The 21000-nt window shown below is 47.5% G+C and overlaps 1 protein-coding gene across 4 annotated transcripts in view; it reads right to left on the reverse strand.

Annotated features, from left to right (window-relative positions):
• The window catches only part of ASCC1 (activating signal cointegrator 1 complex subunit 1), a 43056-nt gene that overhangs the window by 20109 nt on the left and 1947 nt on the right, over positions 1–21000 (reverse strand). For all 4 annotated transcript variants that reach the window (XM_042791016.1, XM_042791006.1, XM_032986642.2 and 1 more), the window contains exons 2-8: positions 19566–19684; positions 18204–18303; positions 17146–17243; positions 15508–15686; positions 8133–8269; positions 5791–5910; positions 1695–1819 (exon numbers count right to left, since the gene is read on the reverse strand). In XM_042791016.1, coding sequence (XP_042646950.1) covers positions 1695–1819; positions 5791–5910; positions 8133–8269; positions 15508–15686; positions 17146–17243; positions 18204–18303; positions 19566–19671 — 865 coding nt within the window. In that variant the 5' untranslated portion in view covers positions 19672–19684. The remainder of the gene's footprint in view (positions 1–1694; positions 1820–5790; positions 5911–8132; positions 8270–15507; positions 15687–17145; positions 17244–18203; positions 18304–19565; positions 19685–21000) is intronic.

A 21000-nucleotide genomic window follows, 5' to 3' on the forward strand; every position in this document is an offset into this window, starting at 1 on the left:
TGTCAGGATCACCTACGTTACTTGGAGGAAAGAACCTAAATCACAGCCACTGCTAGGGCAAATCTGTAGGGGCGATGGCTCGGTGCAACACATCTGCTTCTCTCCGGCTGATTTTAATCCCACGTCCTGCCAGGGTGAGAGTCAGCACCGCGAGCGCTTGCATCACCTGGAACAGCACCAAATACCAGACAGAGCACGAGAGCACCATGCCAGGCACGATCCGGACAGCACCTAAACAAACCTCTGCTGCCTGCTCTGGGAAGCACAGACATGTGGTGTGTGTGCTTCTGCGGGGTGGGCACGCAGCCACACACACAGGCATTAAGAATAGCAACCTAGGCCTGCAGCAAATGCCAAATGCCTACATCTTAGATCCACTTCCCCAGAGCACGTCTGGATTTTTATATAATCCCCAAGTACATGATCTGTTCTTTCTACAGGACCTCTGCCTCACTCAGTGAATATATTCAATACTTCTGTTTCATCTCCAGCATTAGCTATGAAGTCCCACTCACACCTAGCATGCTACTCAAATCCTGTACTGAATATAAAGCGACTTCCAGGGCGATCTGTGTAATGCTCTCACCACTGTGTCTGAACGCCTCACATGCCTCATGGGGTTGCTCAGAATACAGACTCACAATCCCAGATGCAGCTGCCCGTGTGCCTCCCCTAAGAGAGCCACATCAGCACTCTGGGCTTACATTCTCACCAATTTTCAGGGCTCAACTGGAGAGAGCTAAGCCCCATCTTTTCAGGGCTTCTACCGCCCGAGTACGCTTATCTGACTTTAGTAGCAGTCATCCCCAAAGTCTGCCGCTGGGTGCACAGAAAACTGTAACACAAACCACCTGCTGTTATCGCTGTCCGTCCAGAGACTCCGAGAGGCAGTAACTGGAGAATATTCCACATAACCTATCGGCATTGCACAGAGGCCACTGCGCCAGAGAAAGCTAGGAAAAGCTTCGGCGCAATGCTGTTAAAGGCTTGCAAACTACACACCGGTGCCACAGCGTAGGCACGCCTGCACATGGAGAACGAGGTTGTAATAGACTGCCCCTCCCTAAACGCAACGCATCTGAGGCTGCTTTATAAAGTAATGCAATAAGAAAAACGCTACAGATTGCTAAAGCCGACAATCTTTTGGCAGAGACAGCAGACACTGTACACTCAATAATAGCTCATATTCAGCCCCATAGCCGTCTGAATCTGATCTAACGAGAAGGACACTGGAATCACGTTCCTAAAGCAACAGGCAATCTTTGACTTGACCAAAGAGGATCACGTTTTCATCTTGTTTAAAGATCAGCACAGCACATCAAGTCGTTACTGAATTTCAATTTAATGTTGGGGCACAGAGAGCCCAAGACCTCTCATGGAACTTGAACGCATTCCTCTCTGGCCCAGATCTTATGAGTGCTACTGGGCGATAGTGTTTCTGAAGCTATGACAAAGAATCTTAGAAAAGATCCAGAAAGTGCTCCAACCATGCCTGCCTTCTCCGGCTCTGCTGATTGCTTTTTTATTTTCTTCTGGGTTTCATTCAGTGACATCGCCCCACTACCTTGGAGGTATTGTTGAGACTAAGAAAAACCACACGGTTTAAAAAAGGAAACATAGAAGACAACAAAAGTGTTTCCTGTTCAGAGGCACTACTTTAAATGCATTTATCAGTAAGGATGAGGGATACGTACCACTTGGATCTTTCCTGAAGACAGTGTTCATGACTGTAGCATGCAGCTTCACCCTATCCCATTCTTTAAGCATCAGGCCAGAGGCCACGAACCTTTCCACCAGCTTATCAGCGATCACCTGCAATCTGGGAAGGCAAAACCAGAAAGGACAGAGCAGGATAAACCAAGATGAAACCCCTGCGTCGTCAGCTTTTTGCTTTTCACCCAGGGAGGGCAGCATGTGTAAAATGAAGTCTCTGCACGCACACAGGGAAAGGGAGCTAGTCTCTGATGGAAAGCCAACACAGCCATTAGGATTCAGCTCTAATGCAAAAAGTTCTGGCTGTTTTGCAAAAGCTTTCTCGGCGATCACTTCTGCTGCGAATATTCCACAAAGAAGGGCAGATTTAGCACAGCAGAGCTTGTTCACAGTGACAGATGTTATTGGGACTTGAAGGACGTGTCTTTCGACTGCCAGGAAACACAGTGTGACTCTCCTTACAAATGCTAAAATCTGCAGACCTCCTGGGGGGGCTTAGGCACCTCGTCTCGAGGATCTGCTCTGCTCAGGGACCGCGACCCATGCAGTGCACCAGGCTGGAACTCGGACCCTCTCCGTCCCAAATAAGCAAACCAGTCACTGGGCTTAACTTCTGGGAGAGCCCAGAACGTGGTGACAGAGAGCACAAACCCAGACAGCGCGCCCTGGTGAACACTCCAGCTTTGGAGCTACTGAGCAAGCAGAATCAAAGGACTTACTGGCACCTTCTTGTCTGAGCTCGGTCGGGGATGAAAGCGGCCATGGCTGCGGGGAGCTGCAGGCAGACCTGTCCTAGGATAGGCCGGAGGAGCACGCAGGTGGTGAGAGCAGTGAGCTCACATATCTTCTGTCTGAAGAGCTGAAGGAACTTACAGGCTGCTGCCGTGCCCCACAAAATTCCTCCAGTGCCTGAGCTCTCCCAAAAGCACGGAGGACGTGCTAGAACGAAGAGCTTCCCATCCCCCAAAACAAGGCAAGAGTGTATTACTCTATGCAGAAGAATTTGGGCTTCTCTCACCGCCTCCAAGGGATGAGACAGATTTCTGCTCCACCAGGTCCCACCACTTTGACGTCTCAGCAGGAGACACTTCCCAGGAGAAGCAGAGTGTGGCCTCTCCGAGGCTAGAGCCCAAAGCCTGGGGTTGCCACGCTCCACATGCCAGCTCCTACCCCACTGCCGGTTTTCTACTGCCCCTCATGGGCTGCCAGCCCCCATGTGATGATTTCAGGACTCCCAAACTACCAATTGTCATGGTTTTCTACCACTTTCTGGCTTTAGTTCAGTGATTTTTAAAATTAGCAATGACAAAGATTAAATGAATATCATTACAGACAATGCTAAAACAAATTAACAGAGAATAGCTCAAGTGAAAATGGTGCTTTATTACGTTATAAAGTTAATCAAGGAAATAAAACAAATTAGAATGAATTATAATGGAAATTATTTGCCGTGTGGGAGGCATCAGAGCATGATCCCTCTCTCAGTCTGAGCCATTAGATGTGCAGAAGGGCTTGCCAACCCCTAATTCTGTCTGCAGTTATGCAAGCTAAGTCAGGGTAAATCAAATCTCCTGCTTTATAGCTTAAGCTGATCAAGATCATCCAAAGATCAGGAAGGAACTCCGCCCCTCAGCCATGCCAGGAACTACACAGGACTAGCAAGATGTCTTGCATGAGACAGGAAGGCACACGCCTCTCTTAAACGCAAACTGCAGCAGTCTGATGTATCACAACAAAGCACGTGGGTGCCGCTCTCCTCTAGTATTGGCCTTGCAGCTGAGAAATTCTGCTTTCTACCTGCTTTCCCGTTTCCCTGCGCCAAGCACAGCAGGTTTTAGCAGGCAAGAGGTGCATGGAGCTGCTCAGCAATGATCCATCCAGCAGACCAGAAAATGAAGCAGAGGTTTCTGGAGGGATCACCATTTATCCCCTCTTTATGATCACTGTTTGTCCAACACTGTGTCTGCTAGAATCTCAAAGGAAGCAGGAGAAGCTTTCACTGCTCTCCATCAACACAAAAATATCTTCTTTCCCCTCTGCAAACCCGCAAGTTTTCTGGTGGCTTGCTAACAGTTAAGGAACTGTGTCAGAGGAGAAGTGCCAGAAGAATTAATCTGCAGGTGACGTCAGGACTGGCCTGGGCCAAGGATTAAAGCTTAAAACCGCGTGGGCCTCTCTGAGCATGCTGCTACGCAAAGAGCAAAAGAGGTGTCACGGAAGAGAAGTCTGGCAGCCTCCAGGTGCCATGCAAAACACAAGATCTGGGTTTGGACAAAACCTCAGCTAATAGATCTCTGTGAAGGACAGAGGAGACATCAGCCCTTTCTCGGGGATGTGGGTGGGGGTTGTTTTCAGTTCCAAAGTAAGGTAAGATTTGAAGACCTCATTTCTCTCCCTTGCCAAAATCAGTTCTGCCACCCCTAATGCACATCAGCATTTTCTGCTAGCATTATGGCTAAGTGGGTTCTCAGCAAAACGGATACAGCTGGCGTCTGAAGCAGATCACAGTGCTAGTACCAACAATTCAAGCTGTCTCCAGACGCAGGCAAACATCACTGCCTCACTTTAGGCCCTATTTAGGCTCTACAGGATTTCTCTACGAGCTCCTCAGGTCACAGACTTATTTTCAGATGCAAGCAGACTCGCAATCACTGCACCTCAGATGATCCAGAGCTCAGTGACCCAGGAGGAAAGAGGCTCTCAGCTCTCAGAGCTGACACTCCGGACACCTTCTACAACAAACCCACTGAAGGGCATTTGGGTCATCCGGAGTCTGCCTCCGTCTCATCTTTCTGAGTGCTTCTGTCTTTCTTTCTCCCTGCGCTCCTCTCCTGTCTCCTGGCTGATCTCTAGCTTGTCCTGGTTCTCCACCCACCCTGTTTGTTTTATCTCACCTCTTTCAGGGTAGGACAGACTTCAAAGCGGAAGAGCCAAGAAGAGGAAAAGATTTCAATTCCTACTGCCTCCCAGCAATTCTTACATTTTCATTTTCCCACCCATTTCCTTATCCCATTTCCGATCTCTTACTTCAACACAGCCTCCAAACTGCGGTTTTAATCAGGGGGGGCCCCTTGTCTCCTCAGCCCCGGGGGAAAGGAGATGCCAGAACATGTCCTTTCTTCCCTGAGTCAGTCCCTGCTCACAGCCTCCCTCCAGCTGCACTGCTCTGTGCTCTCCCCTGATAGCTCCTGCTGTCCTCTAGCAACAGGAACAGGCAACAAAAGGGCAGCACTGCCAGAGAAAGAGAAGGCTAAGGCTCAGAGAGAGAAGGCTAAAGCTGTTTTGGCTACTCCCCTACCCTCTTCCCCACCCACCTCACAACCGGCAGCAGAGGGTACAACAGCTCTTACGTTTCCCCAGTCTTCCCAAAAGCACTAAGAGAAAAGATGGTGCTGCCACTGGTGGGCTACTTGTCCAAAATGAGATGGAGGAAGGTTGTTCAGACACTGCCACATCCTGGGCAGTGCTGTTTGGAGAGCGAAAGCCACCGGCCACAGTGGCGAACAGCACAAACGCACACACTGACACCAACCAGGCTTCAAGATTTCACACCAGCAGCTCAGAAGACAGACATTTCACACCTAGTGCTTGTTCCAGGTTGCTTACAGACACAAAAACCAACCCTGTAACTAAGTCATGCTTTTCTGAGGACCTTCCGGTGTAACTGGGTTTTAAGAATAATTAAGTGCCACAGAATGGTTGTCCAGCTTAATCTGGATTGCAGGCTGGGAACTAGACAGCAGAGGCCAAATTGTTCTACCTTCTAAGTCATCTCAGAAGTATCTTCTTGGCCATCTTATCACCGCAAAAGCCACGACACCATTATTCAATCTGACAGACTGCTACAGAAACAAATGACACCTTTCAGCTGCACCACAGGTGACTGATTTAAAGAGCAAACACATCACTGCCTTAACTGGTTTAGGAAGCAAGAGTGATTTCATCTTCCTGACTGCTGGCCCAAGGACTGCTAGCAGTACCCACGAGCTTCAGACAGCAGAGGGTTTCTCTGTCACACTGCTACTGCTGCCATAGCACACTGAGGAGAAATAAAAGCAAGGAGCATGGGGAACTCACCTGTCCGAGCCATCCTTCATGTGGACTTTGGCATAAAGGACATCCACCATGGCAGGGTCATCGTTCATGTACTCCACTCCTGCCACCTCCACGGTCAGGGGCTTGCCTCCAGTAATTTGGCTAAAAGGCAAAAAAATCCCTTATGTTAAAGAGCAAAACATCACAGCTGCTCTTGAAACACACTGCATAGTACTCCTCATGCACACACTAAATGTTAGGTTTTACTAAGGGAATGATATAAAATACATTTCTTGCTAAACACAAGTTTGAGATTAAGCAGGACTTAAATGTTATATAGACTGTATGGGTCAGTGAACGCCACTGAGGAGTTTTTCTCCTTCCCATATATTTCAGGTTGTTTGCACCAAAAAAACCCACACGCCAAAAAGTCTCCCTAATTTCTAAAGCTCGAAAGGCTACAGCTGCTACTGCCTCATCATCTCAAGAAATACTGTAAAAACACTTCAATTCATACACGTTCAGTGTTTTAGACACACATTAAGTCAAGTTGTCGGTGTTCACAGGCCGTCTCAGCACAGGGATCTTCATTTACATTTCAGGAAACCCATCAGCAGTAAAATGGTACAAGTTCTCATTCCAGAGAAACTCTTGGCTTCCCTGTGAAGACAGCGATCGTGACACAAAGTCTCCAGCTCGCTGATTTTCGCTGGGAAAAGTACTCAGTACAGAACGCAGTTTTTAAGGACATTTCAACATCCACTTACAAATGCTGGAAGTAAATAGAGCTGTTTTAAAATCAGCTCCAGCTACTCTTGCAGGAAGGCAAAACTGAAAGTGTGTGCAGGATGTAATATCCACTCCCACACCTGCAAACACACTGGGAAGGGCGTCTCCTTCCAAACACGCTGCCTCCTTGCCTTTACCACCAGAACATCACAGGGAGGCAGGGCACCGCAGCGAAAGCTGCCTGTGAGTAAATGCTGTTGTCTCATTTAATGCCGAGGTCTCGTGGAAAGGACAGGCAGTGTCTGGGCAGGCAGAGGTAATAAACACGAGTTAACAATGTGAGCGTGACTTTGCTCTAACCTCGCTCACTTCTGCTCAGCTCGCCCAAGAGACCACCTTTGAGCTTCTCAGCAAAGCTTCCCAGGTGGAGTAAGGAGAGAGTGATTTCCCCTTCTAGTATGTTTACTGGAAGGAAAACAGCCCGAGTCTACTGTCGTGCACATCACACCGAGAGCACTGAAGGCCACGTATTTGAAAAACAGTCAAAAAGGGCACATCTACCTTCACACGGCACTGCCTGCATTTTGCAAAGGAAATGAACACTAATGAAGGTTTATGTGGGTGGAAGGGAGCCTAAATTAATTTTCAAAGTATATTTATTTGGGTGTGGCAGGGGAAATAACCTAAAGGTTACATTCAAGTGTTGATTCCCCCTCCACTAAAGGAAATGGAGAGCAAAGAGTTTCTCTGCCTCCGTTCAATTGACTTACAAGGAAGCTGGCACTTCCCAAATGCTGAGGGCAGAGCCTTCCCCAAGAAACGCACCTGCATATCAACAGCTGAACAACTGAAGCCGTCATTTTAAAGGCAGAGCTGTGAATTTTGGCCATGCATTAATTCCCACAGATATTATCTGGCACAGTGTGGCTAATTCTTCATGCACCAAGGTAATAAATAAATAAATATCAAGGATCCATGCTCTATGCGCAAAGGCTTTGCAGAAATAAATAAATAAACCAATCCCTCAGGCCATCTCCAATTTCTAAGCTGAACAGAGATAAGCTAATTACAGTGTTCTTCAACCACATTTACAGTTAAAGCCCTAACATCTGCAGCTCAGTGTTAACAGGCAGCAAGAAAGCCCCTGTCCTGGAGCAGCACTGAACGCTTCAGACTGATTACTCCCATGGCTCATGCTGGCTTCCCTGCACACAGCTCCTCGCATCGAGAAATGCATGTCAAGGACACCTCAGCATCTGCTCTGAGGCGGGAGGGAAGCAGCGTGCCAGAGCCCACTGCAGGCAACGTGTGAAGGTAACGGAGCTCGTCCCTCCCGCTGCAGCCGGCAGTGGACAACAGCAAAAAACTGCTCGCACAAAAATAATGAGGATGCATGTAAGAAAAAGAAATGAGCAGAGCAGGTTTTCAGGGAACGCTGAGGGTTTGAACTGGGCTGCACAATGCTGTTGGACTCTCTGTGACCGCTTGGTGATTTCTTCTGCTCCTATTTGAAACGTTTCAGCCTTTCTCTAAATTTCTAGAGTTGAAATAAGACTACCGAGCTGCTTTCCTCTCCACTGTCCCTTGTCAAAGACAGCCTCCTGATCTTCCCCCACTAACGCCCTCGGTGATGACATCCCTTTTTTATCACTTACTCCACAAAGTCCTCTTTGCATTGCTGTAGCAGGTCACACGCTTTCTGGATCTCTTGCTTGTTCAGAAGTACCAGCGTCCCAAGAGTCAGGTGAAGCTTTGCAGGGTTCTGGAACAGGCTGCTGCTGACCCCATGATCCTACAAATCAGTCAATCGATCATATCGAGGTGTCTTATCTCATCCACACACCCACCTCCACCTCCATCAGAGGGATAAATACTACAGAGAACAGGTACCAAGCCACTGGCATCAAACCTTTTATCTCTGCATCACTGGTCGGGTTGGTAGTGACTCAAAGTTGAAATGAGAAGCAAAAGTTTTCGCGGGCTTTGCGAGGAAGCAAGCTCAGCCCGGCAGGCGAGGCACACCCCACCACACGCACGCTCCCTGCCTGCCTTTCTGTTGGCAGCCTGGAAGCTCACTACGACGGGCTCTAACTCAGGACCCAGGAGCAGCAGCGCTCACTCGCACGGGATTTTGAGAGGAGGCTTCCGCAGCTGTCAACGCGGCAGCTGCCATCAGCAACGAACTCAACGCAAGTCAGCACAGATTTAAAACTTAAGTCCATTTTTTTTTTGTGCAATAAAGCTGGAACCAGCTGTAGTGACAAGCTCTAAATGGTCTCTAAATCCTGTCTAAACACAGGTTGCACCTCACAACACAAGCTCAGCTAATACCAGCTCCGATAATTACATTTTTCTTGTTCCCATGTGCCCTATAGTTTGCCGAGATGAATTAAGTTTAAATTCCCTTTATAAGAAGAGCTGTGTGCTGTTGCTGGGGAAGAACTGTTCCCAGGTGGAGCAGTGGTTGCATTCAGCTTTAAAACACATGCTCTTTTGTTCTAGGATACTTATAAAAATACCTCGAGGGTGGTTAACACACCCATATTAAAACAATTATTTCCACTTAGTAGCCATTTCCCATCAGCGCATTAGATAACCTACATTTTTAACTCCAGAAGAAGCCTACGCCACTTGCCAGGCCACTGAAGCCTTTCTTTCTCTGAAAAAAGTCCACTGACTGAGAAGGACAGCTTTGAAGTTTCTAGCTGTGCTTCAGAGTTTGAAATAAAACCTTTCAGATGTTTAAACACTGCAGTATCTCAGCCTGTCAGGGTTTAATGCCCCACATCTCACTCAGCATTTTTCATGTCGAACGACAACATCCATACTCTTCTTTGCAGCAGTGCTTACGGGCTGGACTAGAGACAAGCCAGCCTGCAGCACGGGGCCTTGCTCCCGCAGCCATAGGCTGCCAAAGCGTGGTGGTCTTCACAAAAGCGCATGCACATACCTTCCACTGCTGCTAATTACTTTATTGCTGACTGAAACCCCGAGTCACACCATGCCAGTAGTGGCAAAGCATGTTGTAAACCTCAGCACCGTGCAGCAGCCTGAAACAAGCACAGACTGACTGCAGGCACATCAGGAGCACTTCTCCCCACCTTCCCCTCTCTGCACTAAAAGCCTTGCGGCTTCCTTTAATTCATCCTGCTGTTAACATGCATGACAGGACATGATTTCGCTCCGTCAGTCTTTTTTCTCCAGTGGCATCTGTAGCCAGAGAGTATCTGGTCCATCACAAAACAACAGCTCGGGTAACAGAAACTGGGAGAAAGTTTGACTGATCCTTGCCGTGGACAACCAGCCGATGTCACTCCCCCAGCGCGCACATATGACGTACAGTAACAAGAGAGCAGTTCACAGGCCAGAAAGCAAAAGCCCCACCCTCATTTTCTGCCCCAGCATGATTTGTACTCTAAACATCAACCTGCCCCAAAAGCAGCATTTTCCCCTGAGCTTTCCAACACCTGAGTGTGGGCTGATAGCTGACAAAAGTGATGGCATGTCACCTCCGCAAGCCACACTACCCCTTCTGGAGAGATTAGCAGGGAAGAGCAGTGCACAATGAGCAGGCCAAGACCTAGATAATCTTCCTGGTTTACTCCCTAGTATTTCAGACAGCTCCTAAAAACCCTGCTTACACCCTTACTCTTTCATAGGCCAGCAAATCCCACTTCTGCCACGTATAAAATGGGCGCTACACCAGAGGTAGCTCTCCCTGGAACAGGCAATGTTCCTGTGGGCGTCTCAGCAGCCTTTCACAGCTGGCTGCTGCTCGCCGAGGTGCAAAGAAGCTTGAACCCACTTATTCTAATCTCAGATTATGATATGCTATCAGCAACCACTGTGTTGCCTCACAGGAAGCCGCCCCGTCTAGTGCTATCAGTCCTCTGCAACCTGACCAGCAGGGCCAGCCAACAGCAACGCAGAACCTCGAAATATGTATTCCTAACTTCTGCTAAGGAAAAATCACATCCTCCCCCAAGGAGAACGGACCCAAGAGACGTGATCCTGTCAACGTTGTGATTTTGGGGTGTTATGGACATCTTCCAAATACCTAAGAAACCCTCCCAAGGTAGCCTACAACCATAAAAGCAGAAGTGAGGAGTGAGATTCAGGATCGGAGATGGGCAGAGGGATCCACTGGGATCTAAGCAATGCTCTCCAAGTGCCTCTTGGAGACAAGCTCCTCTTTCACCAGTTTCCTCCCCCATGCAGTGGAAGGTGGGCACTCCTCACAGCACAAGCCACAGTGGCTTGTGGCAAGTGGTGGCTGCCAGCCCCAATGAAAGCAGAGCACCAGATTAGGGGAGGGTGAGGTGGCACAGCAGGGAATCCCCATATTCTACAAGGGCATCTGAAAGCAGTGTAGCAGTGTATTTGCAGGAACTTGCTGGCAAATACAAACACATAGACCAGACTCTATCGTCTCTCTAAAAATTTACTGTTCAAACTCGGGTTCTCTAAGGATGTACTGCATGTCAGGAAGAATATCTCCTTTACACAGCATCCCTATTGCCATGACTATCCATTTTAGTTTATGCCTCTCCCTGACACTGCCCTGTCACGGTCAAAAAAACAACAAGTCATTTCCACTCAGCCTTAAAAATTATTTTTTTCCCCCTCCCTCCTGCTACTTAGACTTCTACCTTTGCTCTCCTCCTTTAGAAGGAACACAGACAAGGTTTTCTCTGGAGCCTTTGTCTCTTTTTGCAAAACCCAAGCACGCCATTCCTCCAAATCTAAGGCCCTGGAGAAAGGAAATCATAGACCACGACACACTTCAGGCCTTCTACATGATAAAGAAAAGGATTACACTCCTTAGCTCTTCCTCCCTGGCTGCGTCCTCTCTACTGTCTGAAGAGCTTCCAATGTTTGCAGACAGCTTTCTGGTTTTGGTTTTTTTTTTTTTTCTTAATAGCAGGATACTGCGTGCCAGCTATATGCCCTCTCCCACCCTGATCCACAAACAAAGGAGCGAGCCAGAAAAACAGCATTTCCTCAGAACGGACTGAAGAGCTGCAGGCTGAAAAACCCCTCCCACTTTCTGTCCCTTCTACTCCGCGATATAATATCTCATTAGCAATGTTTGATATTTACAGGTTGCCATACATTACAGCAATCATATTTCTTTTCCATGCTACATCTGCAGCCTGTTAAGACTGCAAATGCTGCGTTTGCACAGCTCTGAAAGACCCAACTGTGATTTTTCACAGCAACATTACTGCAAAGTCTCTTCCCTTTTCCACCTGCATATTCAGACAGACGTTTCAGTCCTCCTCACTCCAGCACTTACATGACTGTGCGAGGAGACTTCCAAGGTCATACAGACCTCCCACTGCACCACATCAGTAATGAGCCTATCCAGGTGAGCCACCTCCCCGTATTTATATTAAATTAGCCTCAAACAAGCCTTTCCTCAGCCCTGCTTCATTGCCTGGCAGCCCTGACCATACTGTAGCGGGAATGACACCTGAAGCGTTCCACATTTCAACACAAGCTTCATCTTATAAAAGGTCTTAAAGACACACACACACAAAAAGTTAGAAAGCATATACCCACCAACACAACCCTATGCTATAAAATATAAATGAATGGTTGCCATGGTAACTGCTTCAGAGAGAAAGAGAATCCCTCACAATGCTCAATGGCCAGAAGAAATCCTCACACATACACACACCTGGTCCTCTCCCTTCCTTACCGCTATTACCAAGCTTCATTCAAAGACTGGAGTTTACCTAATCCTGCAATGTTTTGCACCAGCAAATTACAGAAGGAAGAGAAGCGCACCGCTTCTGTCACTGTAACCTATTCAGATTTCTCCAAGTATCCTGAGAAATCCCGTTGCTTTGGACAAATCTATAAGATCTCTTATTGCTCTATGAGGCACAGTTTTGAATTACTGTTTTTCATTACTGATGCGCTTTCTAGCTGACCCTGCTGTGAGATAAAGTGGTATTAGAGTGGCATTACCAGCTGGTGGAGTGATTGAGAGACATAAGGGGCTGCAATGTACTCCTTGAACTAACAGGCAGCAATATATCTAGACACCCTTTTGCTAATATCAGGAGAAAGAAGGGCAGAAAAATAAAGCACCGTATATTCCTAGGCTATACATATGCAAACCCCCAAATACCTGCCACTGACCGAATTCCACATTTCAAACTAAAAATGGAAACTCTAGAGCTGATGTGAGCAGTACCAGGAACATTTCAGGCCCTCCTGAGAGGCACAGGGCACCGAGCAGTGCTAATACAAACCCACAGCTTCCAGACCAGGGCACTCTGAATCCACGCAGCATGGAGAGCAGAAACTACAGCCCTGGCCCTTCTGCCTCCGCCCATATAGTTGTCTTCTGATACAGGGCAGCTGCCACCATTTTGGGAGATTCCCAAAAGCACCTTGATGACCAGACAGTGGCAAAAGGCTTGCTATGTCTTGAGAGCCGCACTCTCTCAGAGATACTGCTACTACTGGCATCAGGAGGATACGTGCCTGGCTCCTGGGTCTGAGTGCAGTTCAGGCCTGAGGTTACTGAGAGCCCGAAGTAGCTTTTCAGCTGAAATGTGTTCCTCACGTGCACGTCCGCGCTGCAGGATCCCTAACCACGAAGCAGAGCCTTACAGGACTCAGTGCTATCCAGACACAGAGCAACAACTGCGGGAGAGGCAGAAGGTCAGGCAAGAGGAAGAAAAATTAACATGATGAGCCTGGCCAGCAGTGGTCTCAGCACTCCTCTGACCAAGCCTGGGTTTCTGTAGCTTTCTAGGACAAGGCGCACGTTTGCAGATGTTCCCAGACAGCTCTTTCTGAATGTGCCTGACAACACCACAGAAAGCAGCAAGGTAAATTTATGAACATGTTTCGAAGTGGATGGCAGACCTCCCTGCCTACCCGGGGATGCAAACTGATACTTAAGAGTGAGCAAGAGATAAACAATGTGACAGAGACCAATCAGGAGGGGTCTGGAGAGCAAGCAGGATCATCAGCCCAGACTGGGCCAGCGGAGGGCTGCAGAGATGCAACCAAACCAGCAGGCAGGAAAAATGAGTGCTCCTATGTGAAACACAGGATGAGAGCACAAATGACAGCATTACCTGCAAAGATGAATAAAAGAGGCCACATCTTAGAGTTGTGACACTGAAACGATTTGCCTGACACCAAGGAAGCCTGGAAGCCAGAACCCAGCAAGACGTACAGGATGACACTGAGGCAACTGCCCTGGAGAGCAGGCAGGTCTGGGTTTGCTGTCAATGGGGTGGGACAAGAGAGACAGACCCACAGGACCTGCTGGCAGACAGCTAGAGGGAGGAGGTGGATCAGGTAAGTGGGGTCCAGGATGCCAAGGCTTCAAGCAGAGAAGGGCCAGATCTCAAGGGCAATCAAGCGGAAGGACTGTAACAGCCACAAGCCCAGGTAGAAGGGGATAAAGGGCAAGAGAAACACCAGACTGAAAGCAGTGCTAGTCCAGGGCCAACGGCATGAACCACCACTATCAGAGCCCCATACTGAAGTTATTGGCCCCTCAAAGTGCTGCTTCTCTCCCTGCAGCTTTGGTGTATCCCCACACAGGGACTGGAACTAGAAACCAACAAAGGGAGCCAGGCCACCACTGACGCCAGCCCCGACGTCCAGAACTCTCTGTCCAGCCAACACTTTCTCAGGTTAATGTTTCCATCCCCCTGTCTTCAGGGCTTTCCTTTAATAAAGGTAAGCTTTAATAAAGGCAGCTGCCGCTGGCGAATGGAGACAGACAACTGAGCCAGTGATATCCTCCTAGCCCAAGGAAAGGGTGCTCGTGGCATTGCACTGGTTGCTAATCCCTGGATCTGCTGGCCAATTTCAGTTGTATTTAACATCAGGTGGAAACCTGAGTGACAGAAAGCTTCTAAGGTGTCATGGAAATAGGCAGCTGGGCAGAGAAGGGGGACGTAAATCAGAACTGCCAGGAAAGACAAGACTGCAAAGCCAGCTCGGTTCTGCTCTTGGAGATGAGACAACTGACATGCAAGTGACCACGAAAACCTGAGCACAAACTCGTATCTCCCCAGCCATCAGGTAAGTCATACCCATGGCATGAAGACAGAGGAAACTAAACTTCTTAAGCTGTGCTATCTGATTGTATTTTCCCCTCTGAAAGGCACAAGCAGAAGTGACAGACAGGAAGGTGAGAATATTAGCCCACAAAATCCTGCTGCATGTATGCAATCTAACCTGCTGTGACCACAAAGAGGAAATCTCCTCTCTTGCCTAGAGTTGTCCTGCCAGCAGGCTCAGAGGACACGGTGATTTAATAATACCATTCCCTCTCCTAAGCCTGGCCCTGTGCATTTGACGTACCATTTCTGTCAAACTAGAAGCATGCTAAAATAAACCTGGGAATATACAGCTTTCACTTCATTCTGTTCCTCATTTCCCTATGCCTAACTATTTCCTGCTGCTCTCAGTGCGAGATCTGAAGGCAAGTAGGAGGGACTGTCAGCACAAAGTCTCATGGGGAAGAAGGGAAGCGATTAGATTTGCAGGATGGCATGTGCTACCGAGTCGTTTCTCTTTCAGCTCTGGTAATGACACCCATCCTCCTTCACTGTCAGTAACCAAAAGAAAAGTGAAACAGAAGCAGCAGCAAACTTATGAATTCCTACCTGGTTTCACAGCTATGCAGAAATCGTATAAAATGCAGAAAGGTCCACTACATTATTTAGTGGCTTTCCTATTAAAAACAAAAAACCCCAACCCTCTTTTGAATCTTAGATATCCTCCCACCTAGGAAAATCTCTAAGGAAAATAAAATATTTTACTAACAATTTACTAAGTAAGCCATTCCACTTTCCAGAAGATTTCACAACAGCACTCAACAAATTCACAGCAGATCTGCCAACTTAAGTGAAAGGCCTGTTAAAATTACACTTCTAGGAAATAGAATAGAATAAGGCCTTCAAGGTAAACGTCAAGAAGCTATCTCAATAAATTAAATGGCACCCTGCTGAAGGGCTTCCACTTGATGTTAATTCTCATGTGGATCGTTACCTTTGAGCATTTCTCCAACACTTCCTCCTTGAACTGCAGAAACCTCTCCTGGATGGCGGGCTGGTTGAGAGCAAAGGACAGAAAGTGTGTGAAGGGCTGCTTCTTTCGAAAGCTGTCCAGGAGAACATCGATCCGCGTTCGGGCAGAGATGACACTGCTGCGATGCTGCCCTGTGATCACTACAAGGAAACAAAGCAACACCTGTCCGCTTTCTGTGAAGCTACAGGGAGACTACTCACACGCATGCCCGTGCAAAATAAAGAGTAATTAAACGTATCGTGATTTACGCAATACTTACCTGTGCACTTTAAAATATCAATATTGGAGGATATTGTGAAGGCAAGAACATTTCACCCAGGAGATGCCAGGAGGGAATTAGAAAAACCTGCACAACGGCACCTCTCTACTGTTAGCCCCAGGCTCACTGAAGAGGCGTTAGGAATTAAAACCCCCAACCACGTACAGAGAAATCTTGCCAGACTCCCTGCTTGACTTAAAATTCCTGGCACGGTTGCACTTTCCTCTGTAAAGACAGGATGATGCCATCAAAAGTATCCCTCTGCTCTCAAGAAAGTCAGCTCTAAGTGCCTAAAAAACAGTAACTAAGAGTCTATCATTTCAGTGGCTCTTCAGATTTCTGGAGCATTATTTCAAGTTTTCATAAAGGCAGTCAAAGTGAAAGAGAAAAGAAAATCTATCCAAGATCAAGATGACCTATATCGTTTGTGCATGCACTTCAAGGCACCAAACAGAGAACACTTGAGCTTGAAAGCAAAGAACTGCAAGGAGAAAAATTTTCTTGGCTTCCTGTTATTACATGCTTTCAACATCTCTCAACCTTCCTAATAGTCCTTCACAGTTCTCGGGAAGAAGTCAAGACCCACTTCTTGAGAAGTACCGCCACGTTCCTGTGCGGCACCACAGCTGGATCCCCCCTGTCATTTATCCTCACAGCTCTTGTCACGAATGTAACTCCACACCGTGCCAATTATCACCGGAGCGTGCGTAAGGGGCCCTCTGGATATCCACTCAGGCAGAAACCCGCACGAGCCAGCCCTCACGAGCAATGCCTCCTTTCTTTTTAAGTCACTTGAAGTGCTGAGAAGGAACATACGGTACAAGAAAGCCTGCTCTCACTGTCAGGATCAAGTGACAACACCTGAAAGGCAGCAACATCATCGAAACACTTCTCACATTAAAGCAGATGCTGAAGTTTATTTTGTGCATAAATATACAGCACGGTAACTTTTTCTGGATGTATATTACAGTTTCTTATTAATGGAAATGGTATTATTTTAAAAAACAAAGCAAAACAAAATCCAACACATTCAGGCCCAAAGTTCTCAGGCCAGTCACTTAAGGCCCAGAAGTGACTTCAGTGAGACTATTCATAGGCTTAAAATAGATGTGGTGGGTTTTTTCCCCAGTAAACCTTACACTGCTTCATAAAGATTTATAGACAGAAAAAAATCAACTCAGGAGAAAAGTGAAGTGATTTTCCCAGGGCCATAAAGTGAGTCAGTGCCATGTCAGAAGCAGGAATTAAAGGAAAAACACCTCCTATAGCTCCTCCCTGCTCAAATCGTGTCTGTGCAAGAGCCCATGAGAGAACACCCATTTTGTGCTTGTTAAACTCACCAATTTCTCCTTCCACTCCAGGCTTGGGAATGCTGATGGAAGTTCGAGTCTCTGTTTCTAGTCTCTTCTTGGTTTCCCCTTTTTTTCCAATGATGTACCTGGAGGTGTAAAAGTGCAAGAGAGTCACTCCCACAGTGTCGCTGGGTCACTCTCCATCAAGTGTGTCCAGCCAGCAGACAAACCACGCCACAGATGAACCAGGCTCCCGGCTAGCTCCAGGCAGCTGCATCCCCCCAGACTCGGTGTCTCCGTGCCAGAGGGATGCACACACTCAGATCCATGGGCAGGATCCGGTCCAGGCACAGAGGCTACTCCTGGGACTCTGCGCGTGACCAGCCCAGGACCACGGGATGATGTTGAGCCAGGGCTCACAACTGGCTTAAGCTAAAATAAGTTGGACGGTCCGAGACAGCTCTGCCCAGCACATCCTGCCACAGCTTATCTGTCAGCTGGGTTATCCCTTTTCCCCGTTGCCCCAGCTGATGAAGAGCTAAGGGCTCTTTTTCTGCCTTTTGGTTTGCTCAAGGCAGTCATTTGCCAGCAGCCAAACACATAACAGAGCACTTTTCCTTCTCTACATTTCAGTTAAACTATTCAACCAATAAAATTGTCAAAAATAACTAGATAAAGCTTTCAACACTTCAGGCTTCCCAGTAACCATCAGCTTGGAGTCAACAGTCAAATGCAGTCGTGTGTGCTTTCTCTCAAAGCTTTCACAAACTCTCCCTGCCAGGCTGCTCGCCCCAGTTCCTCCCCCCCTTCTTCCACCCTTCCTGACGCTTTTATGTTCAAGGGAAGAGATGCTCAAAAACTCTCCTGCCAGCAAGAAAGCACCACCTGCTGTCTCTGTCACAGGGAAGGCGAGGAGTCAAGCGTGGCACAACTGCACTAGAAAGGCATTGCCAATTTTCCCTTCCCAAACGCTAAAATCCACATCCACGTAACAGAATACATTTCAGAGATCTGGCGCTTGCCCTGACCTCAAAAAAAAATAGTCTGTACCCAACCGCTTCCTCAGCCGGCGGCAGCTCAAATAAACCAGAAACACACAGGCTCACTTGTATAACGGGCTGGGAACCTCCACTCTGCACTGGAAGCCTTTCTCAGTCTCTTCCACCATAAAGGCATCACAGGGTTCATCTGCACAGTCACTGGGGCCTACCATGAGAAAAAAACAAAACAAAACAAAACAACACACCTGGTACAACCTCTGTAAAGTTTGGCGGCACTTTTTATAGGACACCAGTCTCACAGTCGCCTTCTCCCAAGGTTAAATAAATGGACTCCCCTCCATGGCAGCTAACTGCTTTTTTATTTCACCTTACTACCAGCTCTGGAAAACATAACGACTGCTTCTAAATCTGCTGGGCTGGGAGGCGTAGGAGAGAGGTAGTTGCAGCCCAGGTTTTCTCTCCGCTGGAAGCTGTGCAACTACCCACTGGGAATGGTTTTTAATCCTGGCTGGGTGGAAGCCACCAGCCCATTAAGGGACCCAATCAGGAATTTAAAGTCATGGAACAATGTAAATAAAAGGTGAGGATAGTTTTGGTTGAGGGGTTCAGGTGCAGTGTTTTGGGAAAACAGAAAAATTCTCACAGCCTTGGCATGGAGGAATAGATAGATGCACCTTTCATCCATGGGCCATTCAGTCTTGCCTGTTAGGACCAAACATGACTTCCAGAAAGAGGCCATGGTTTCTATCTCCTCTCCAGCACATACAGGGACAAATGTGGGTGGAAAGCAGCTTATTAAAGATTTGTTCAATCCACTGAAAGGCAGGGTGGAGGGAGAAACAGGACACAACAGCTACAACCCTTCCCATTTGAGAAATAACAGCTGAGCTTTCCCACGTCCACAACTCATGCAGAGTTACAACAAACATACAGGCAGAAAGATAAAGTAAAATACATCAGAACAGGAAGAATTTTGCCCCCCAGATATGTAACACCCTCCTAAAGCCACATTATAAGAGGCCAGTTCTTCAAGGGGCAAACATTGCAAGGTCAGAGGATCTTTAGCAAGCAGCTTCGACTCCTGCCATATCTGCAAATAATCACACTACTGAAAAGAAAGGCACTTCAGGAACCTGGGGAAAATAGATCTATGGAGCTCATTTTTGTCCCTCTTTATCAGAGATCTTTCACAGCCAGCAAACGTCACTGAGAGTCAGCAGCACAGTAAACCAAACCCACATTAGGTAACTGGGATTACGTCCACTCTCTGGCCAGCAGGATCATCGGGGACTAACGCCAAACATTTTTCTCCCTCTTGAACACCTCACTGCACCGCATGGGCAGGTCCTTGTGCACACAAGGTCATCAGAGATGACTCCAGGAGCTCCCTAGGCCCCCGGCAGCGATGCTTTCACCCACAGCACACCCAGACAGCACCACGGTTGCCCTTCACGCAGCACTCTTTACCTGTGCAGAAATCGTCCTCCTCGTGCTGGTAGGCCTGCTCTTGAATGAGATTCTTCCTGTATACTCGCCCCCCGATCCTGATCAGGGTGGGCCGCAGGACGTCCATCCTGCTCCTCCTCCTAACGCAAAAACAAAGACAGCTTTGTTAACACGTCAAGTAAAGGTAAATTTCGACGTTTTCTTGTGGATAATTTCTAAGAGACATCAGGGGAGCTCTGAGCCGCTCAGCAGTAAAAAGGGAGGCCTGCACCTCCAGAAGTGCAGTAACTCCTCCTATACGTATGTATGAGAGATTTTGGAAAAGCAATACCTTCTCAAACCTAATTTGATAAAAGACTAATTTTACGAGCTTACAAGTTTACTCCTTGTTAGCTCATAAAGCACAATCAAGTAAAACCGGGAAATTTAAGCAACCTAAGATATGTAACGAAGTATCAGGTTTTTCACCCCTGCAGGGAGGTCAGCAGCCGATCACCGTTCTCCCTGAAACTCACAGGTTTAAGCTAAAACTCGCTGTGGCCTCAATCAAGATCCCTTTTTCATCACTGCTCAGGATTCCGCAGTTTCACCTCGTTATTTTCCATAGCTGCAGACCAAAGAGACCCCAGCCTCTTGCAAGGATTCCCCTACAACGCTGACCTCTCTCAAAATACCTGAATATTAGTTTCTCAAAGGCCTGAGGAGCTTTTCAAAAGCAAACCCAGTTCCTGGCTTCTTCTCAGAGGGTGGCTGGGGAAGGGAAAAAGCGCTCCGAGGGGCCCGGCACCAACGGGTATAAGCGGTTACACCTCCTGCCCTCCACCTCACAGCGCCACGGTTAAGTTTGCAGTGTCTGCATAAAAGTCTTACGCTACCCTGCATTTTTCCAAGCGACGTTAGAAACATGAGGCACTGAGTTAAAACTTTTTACGGTGAACATTTAGTGGCGCAAAAGCAAAGGACAGGCAGTCATCTGTCTGAGACCCCACATCTTCAGAATTTAAATTGTTAGCATTGGCTCTCTGTCTGCCTTGTTTTTAAACAGAAATTTCTGTTCTTCACAAAACAAAGCCTCCACCAAAAAAAATCAGCTTTCTTCAGAAGATTCACCTGTCTGCTAAGACAGAACCTGACAGAAAAAAATGAAGAGCTTGCCTTTGAAGATGTATTTATCATAAACTGGATTTATTACATGGAGGTTCAGCAGGTTAATGCTTTTCTCCTCAATTAAAGCCCCACCTTCTGATTTACAACCACCTGAACTTGCATTTAAATAAAGCAGCATGCCTGTAGTTCAGGGAAAGAAGTGCAGACGTGAACTGCGCACAGAGGAAGGCAGAATAAGCCATGAAAAAAAATCACGTTGTTGTTGGGTTTGCTTCCAGTTCTACTGGTTTTGTTTTTTGTTTTTTCGGTTTTTTTTTAAATTGCAGAGCTCGTGTGACAATTTCTGACT

The sequence above is a fragment of the Tyto alba genome, unplaced genomic scaffold, assembly GCF_018691265.1.
Source record: "Tyto alba isolate M040663 unplaced genomic scaffold, T.alba_DEE_v4.0 Super-Scaffold_1, whole genome shotgun sequence".
Lineage (NCBI taxonomy): Eukaryota > Metazoa > Chordata > Aves > Strigiformes > Tytonidae > Tyto > Tyto alba.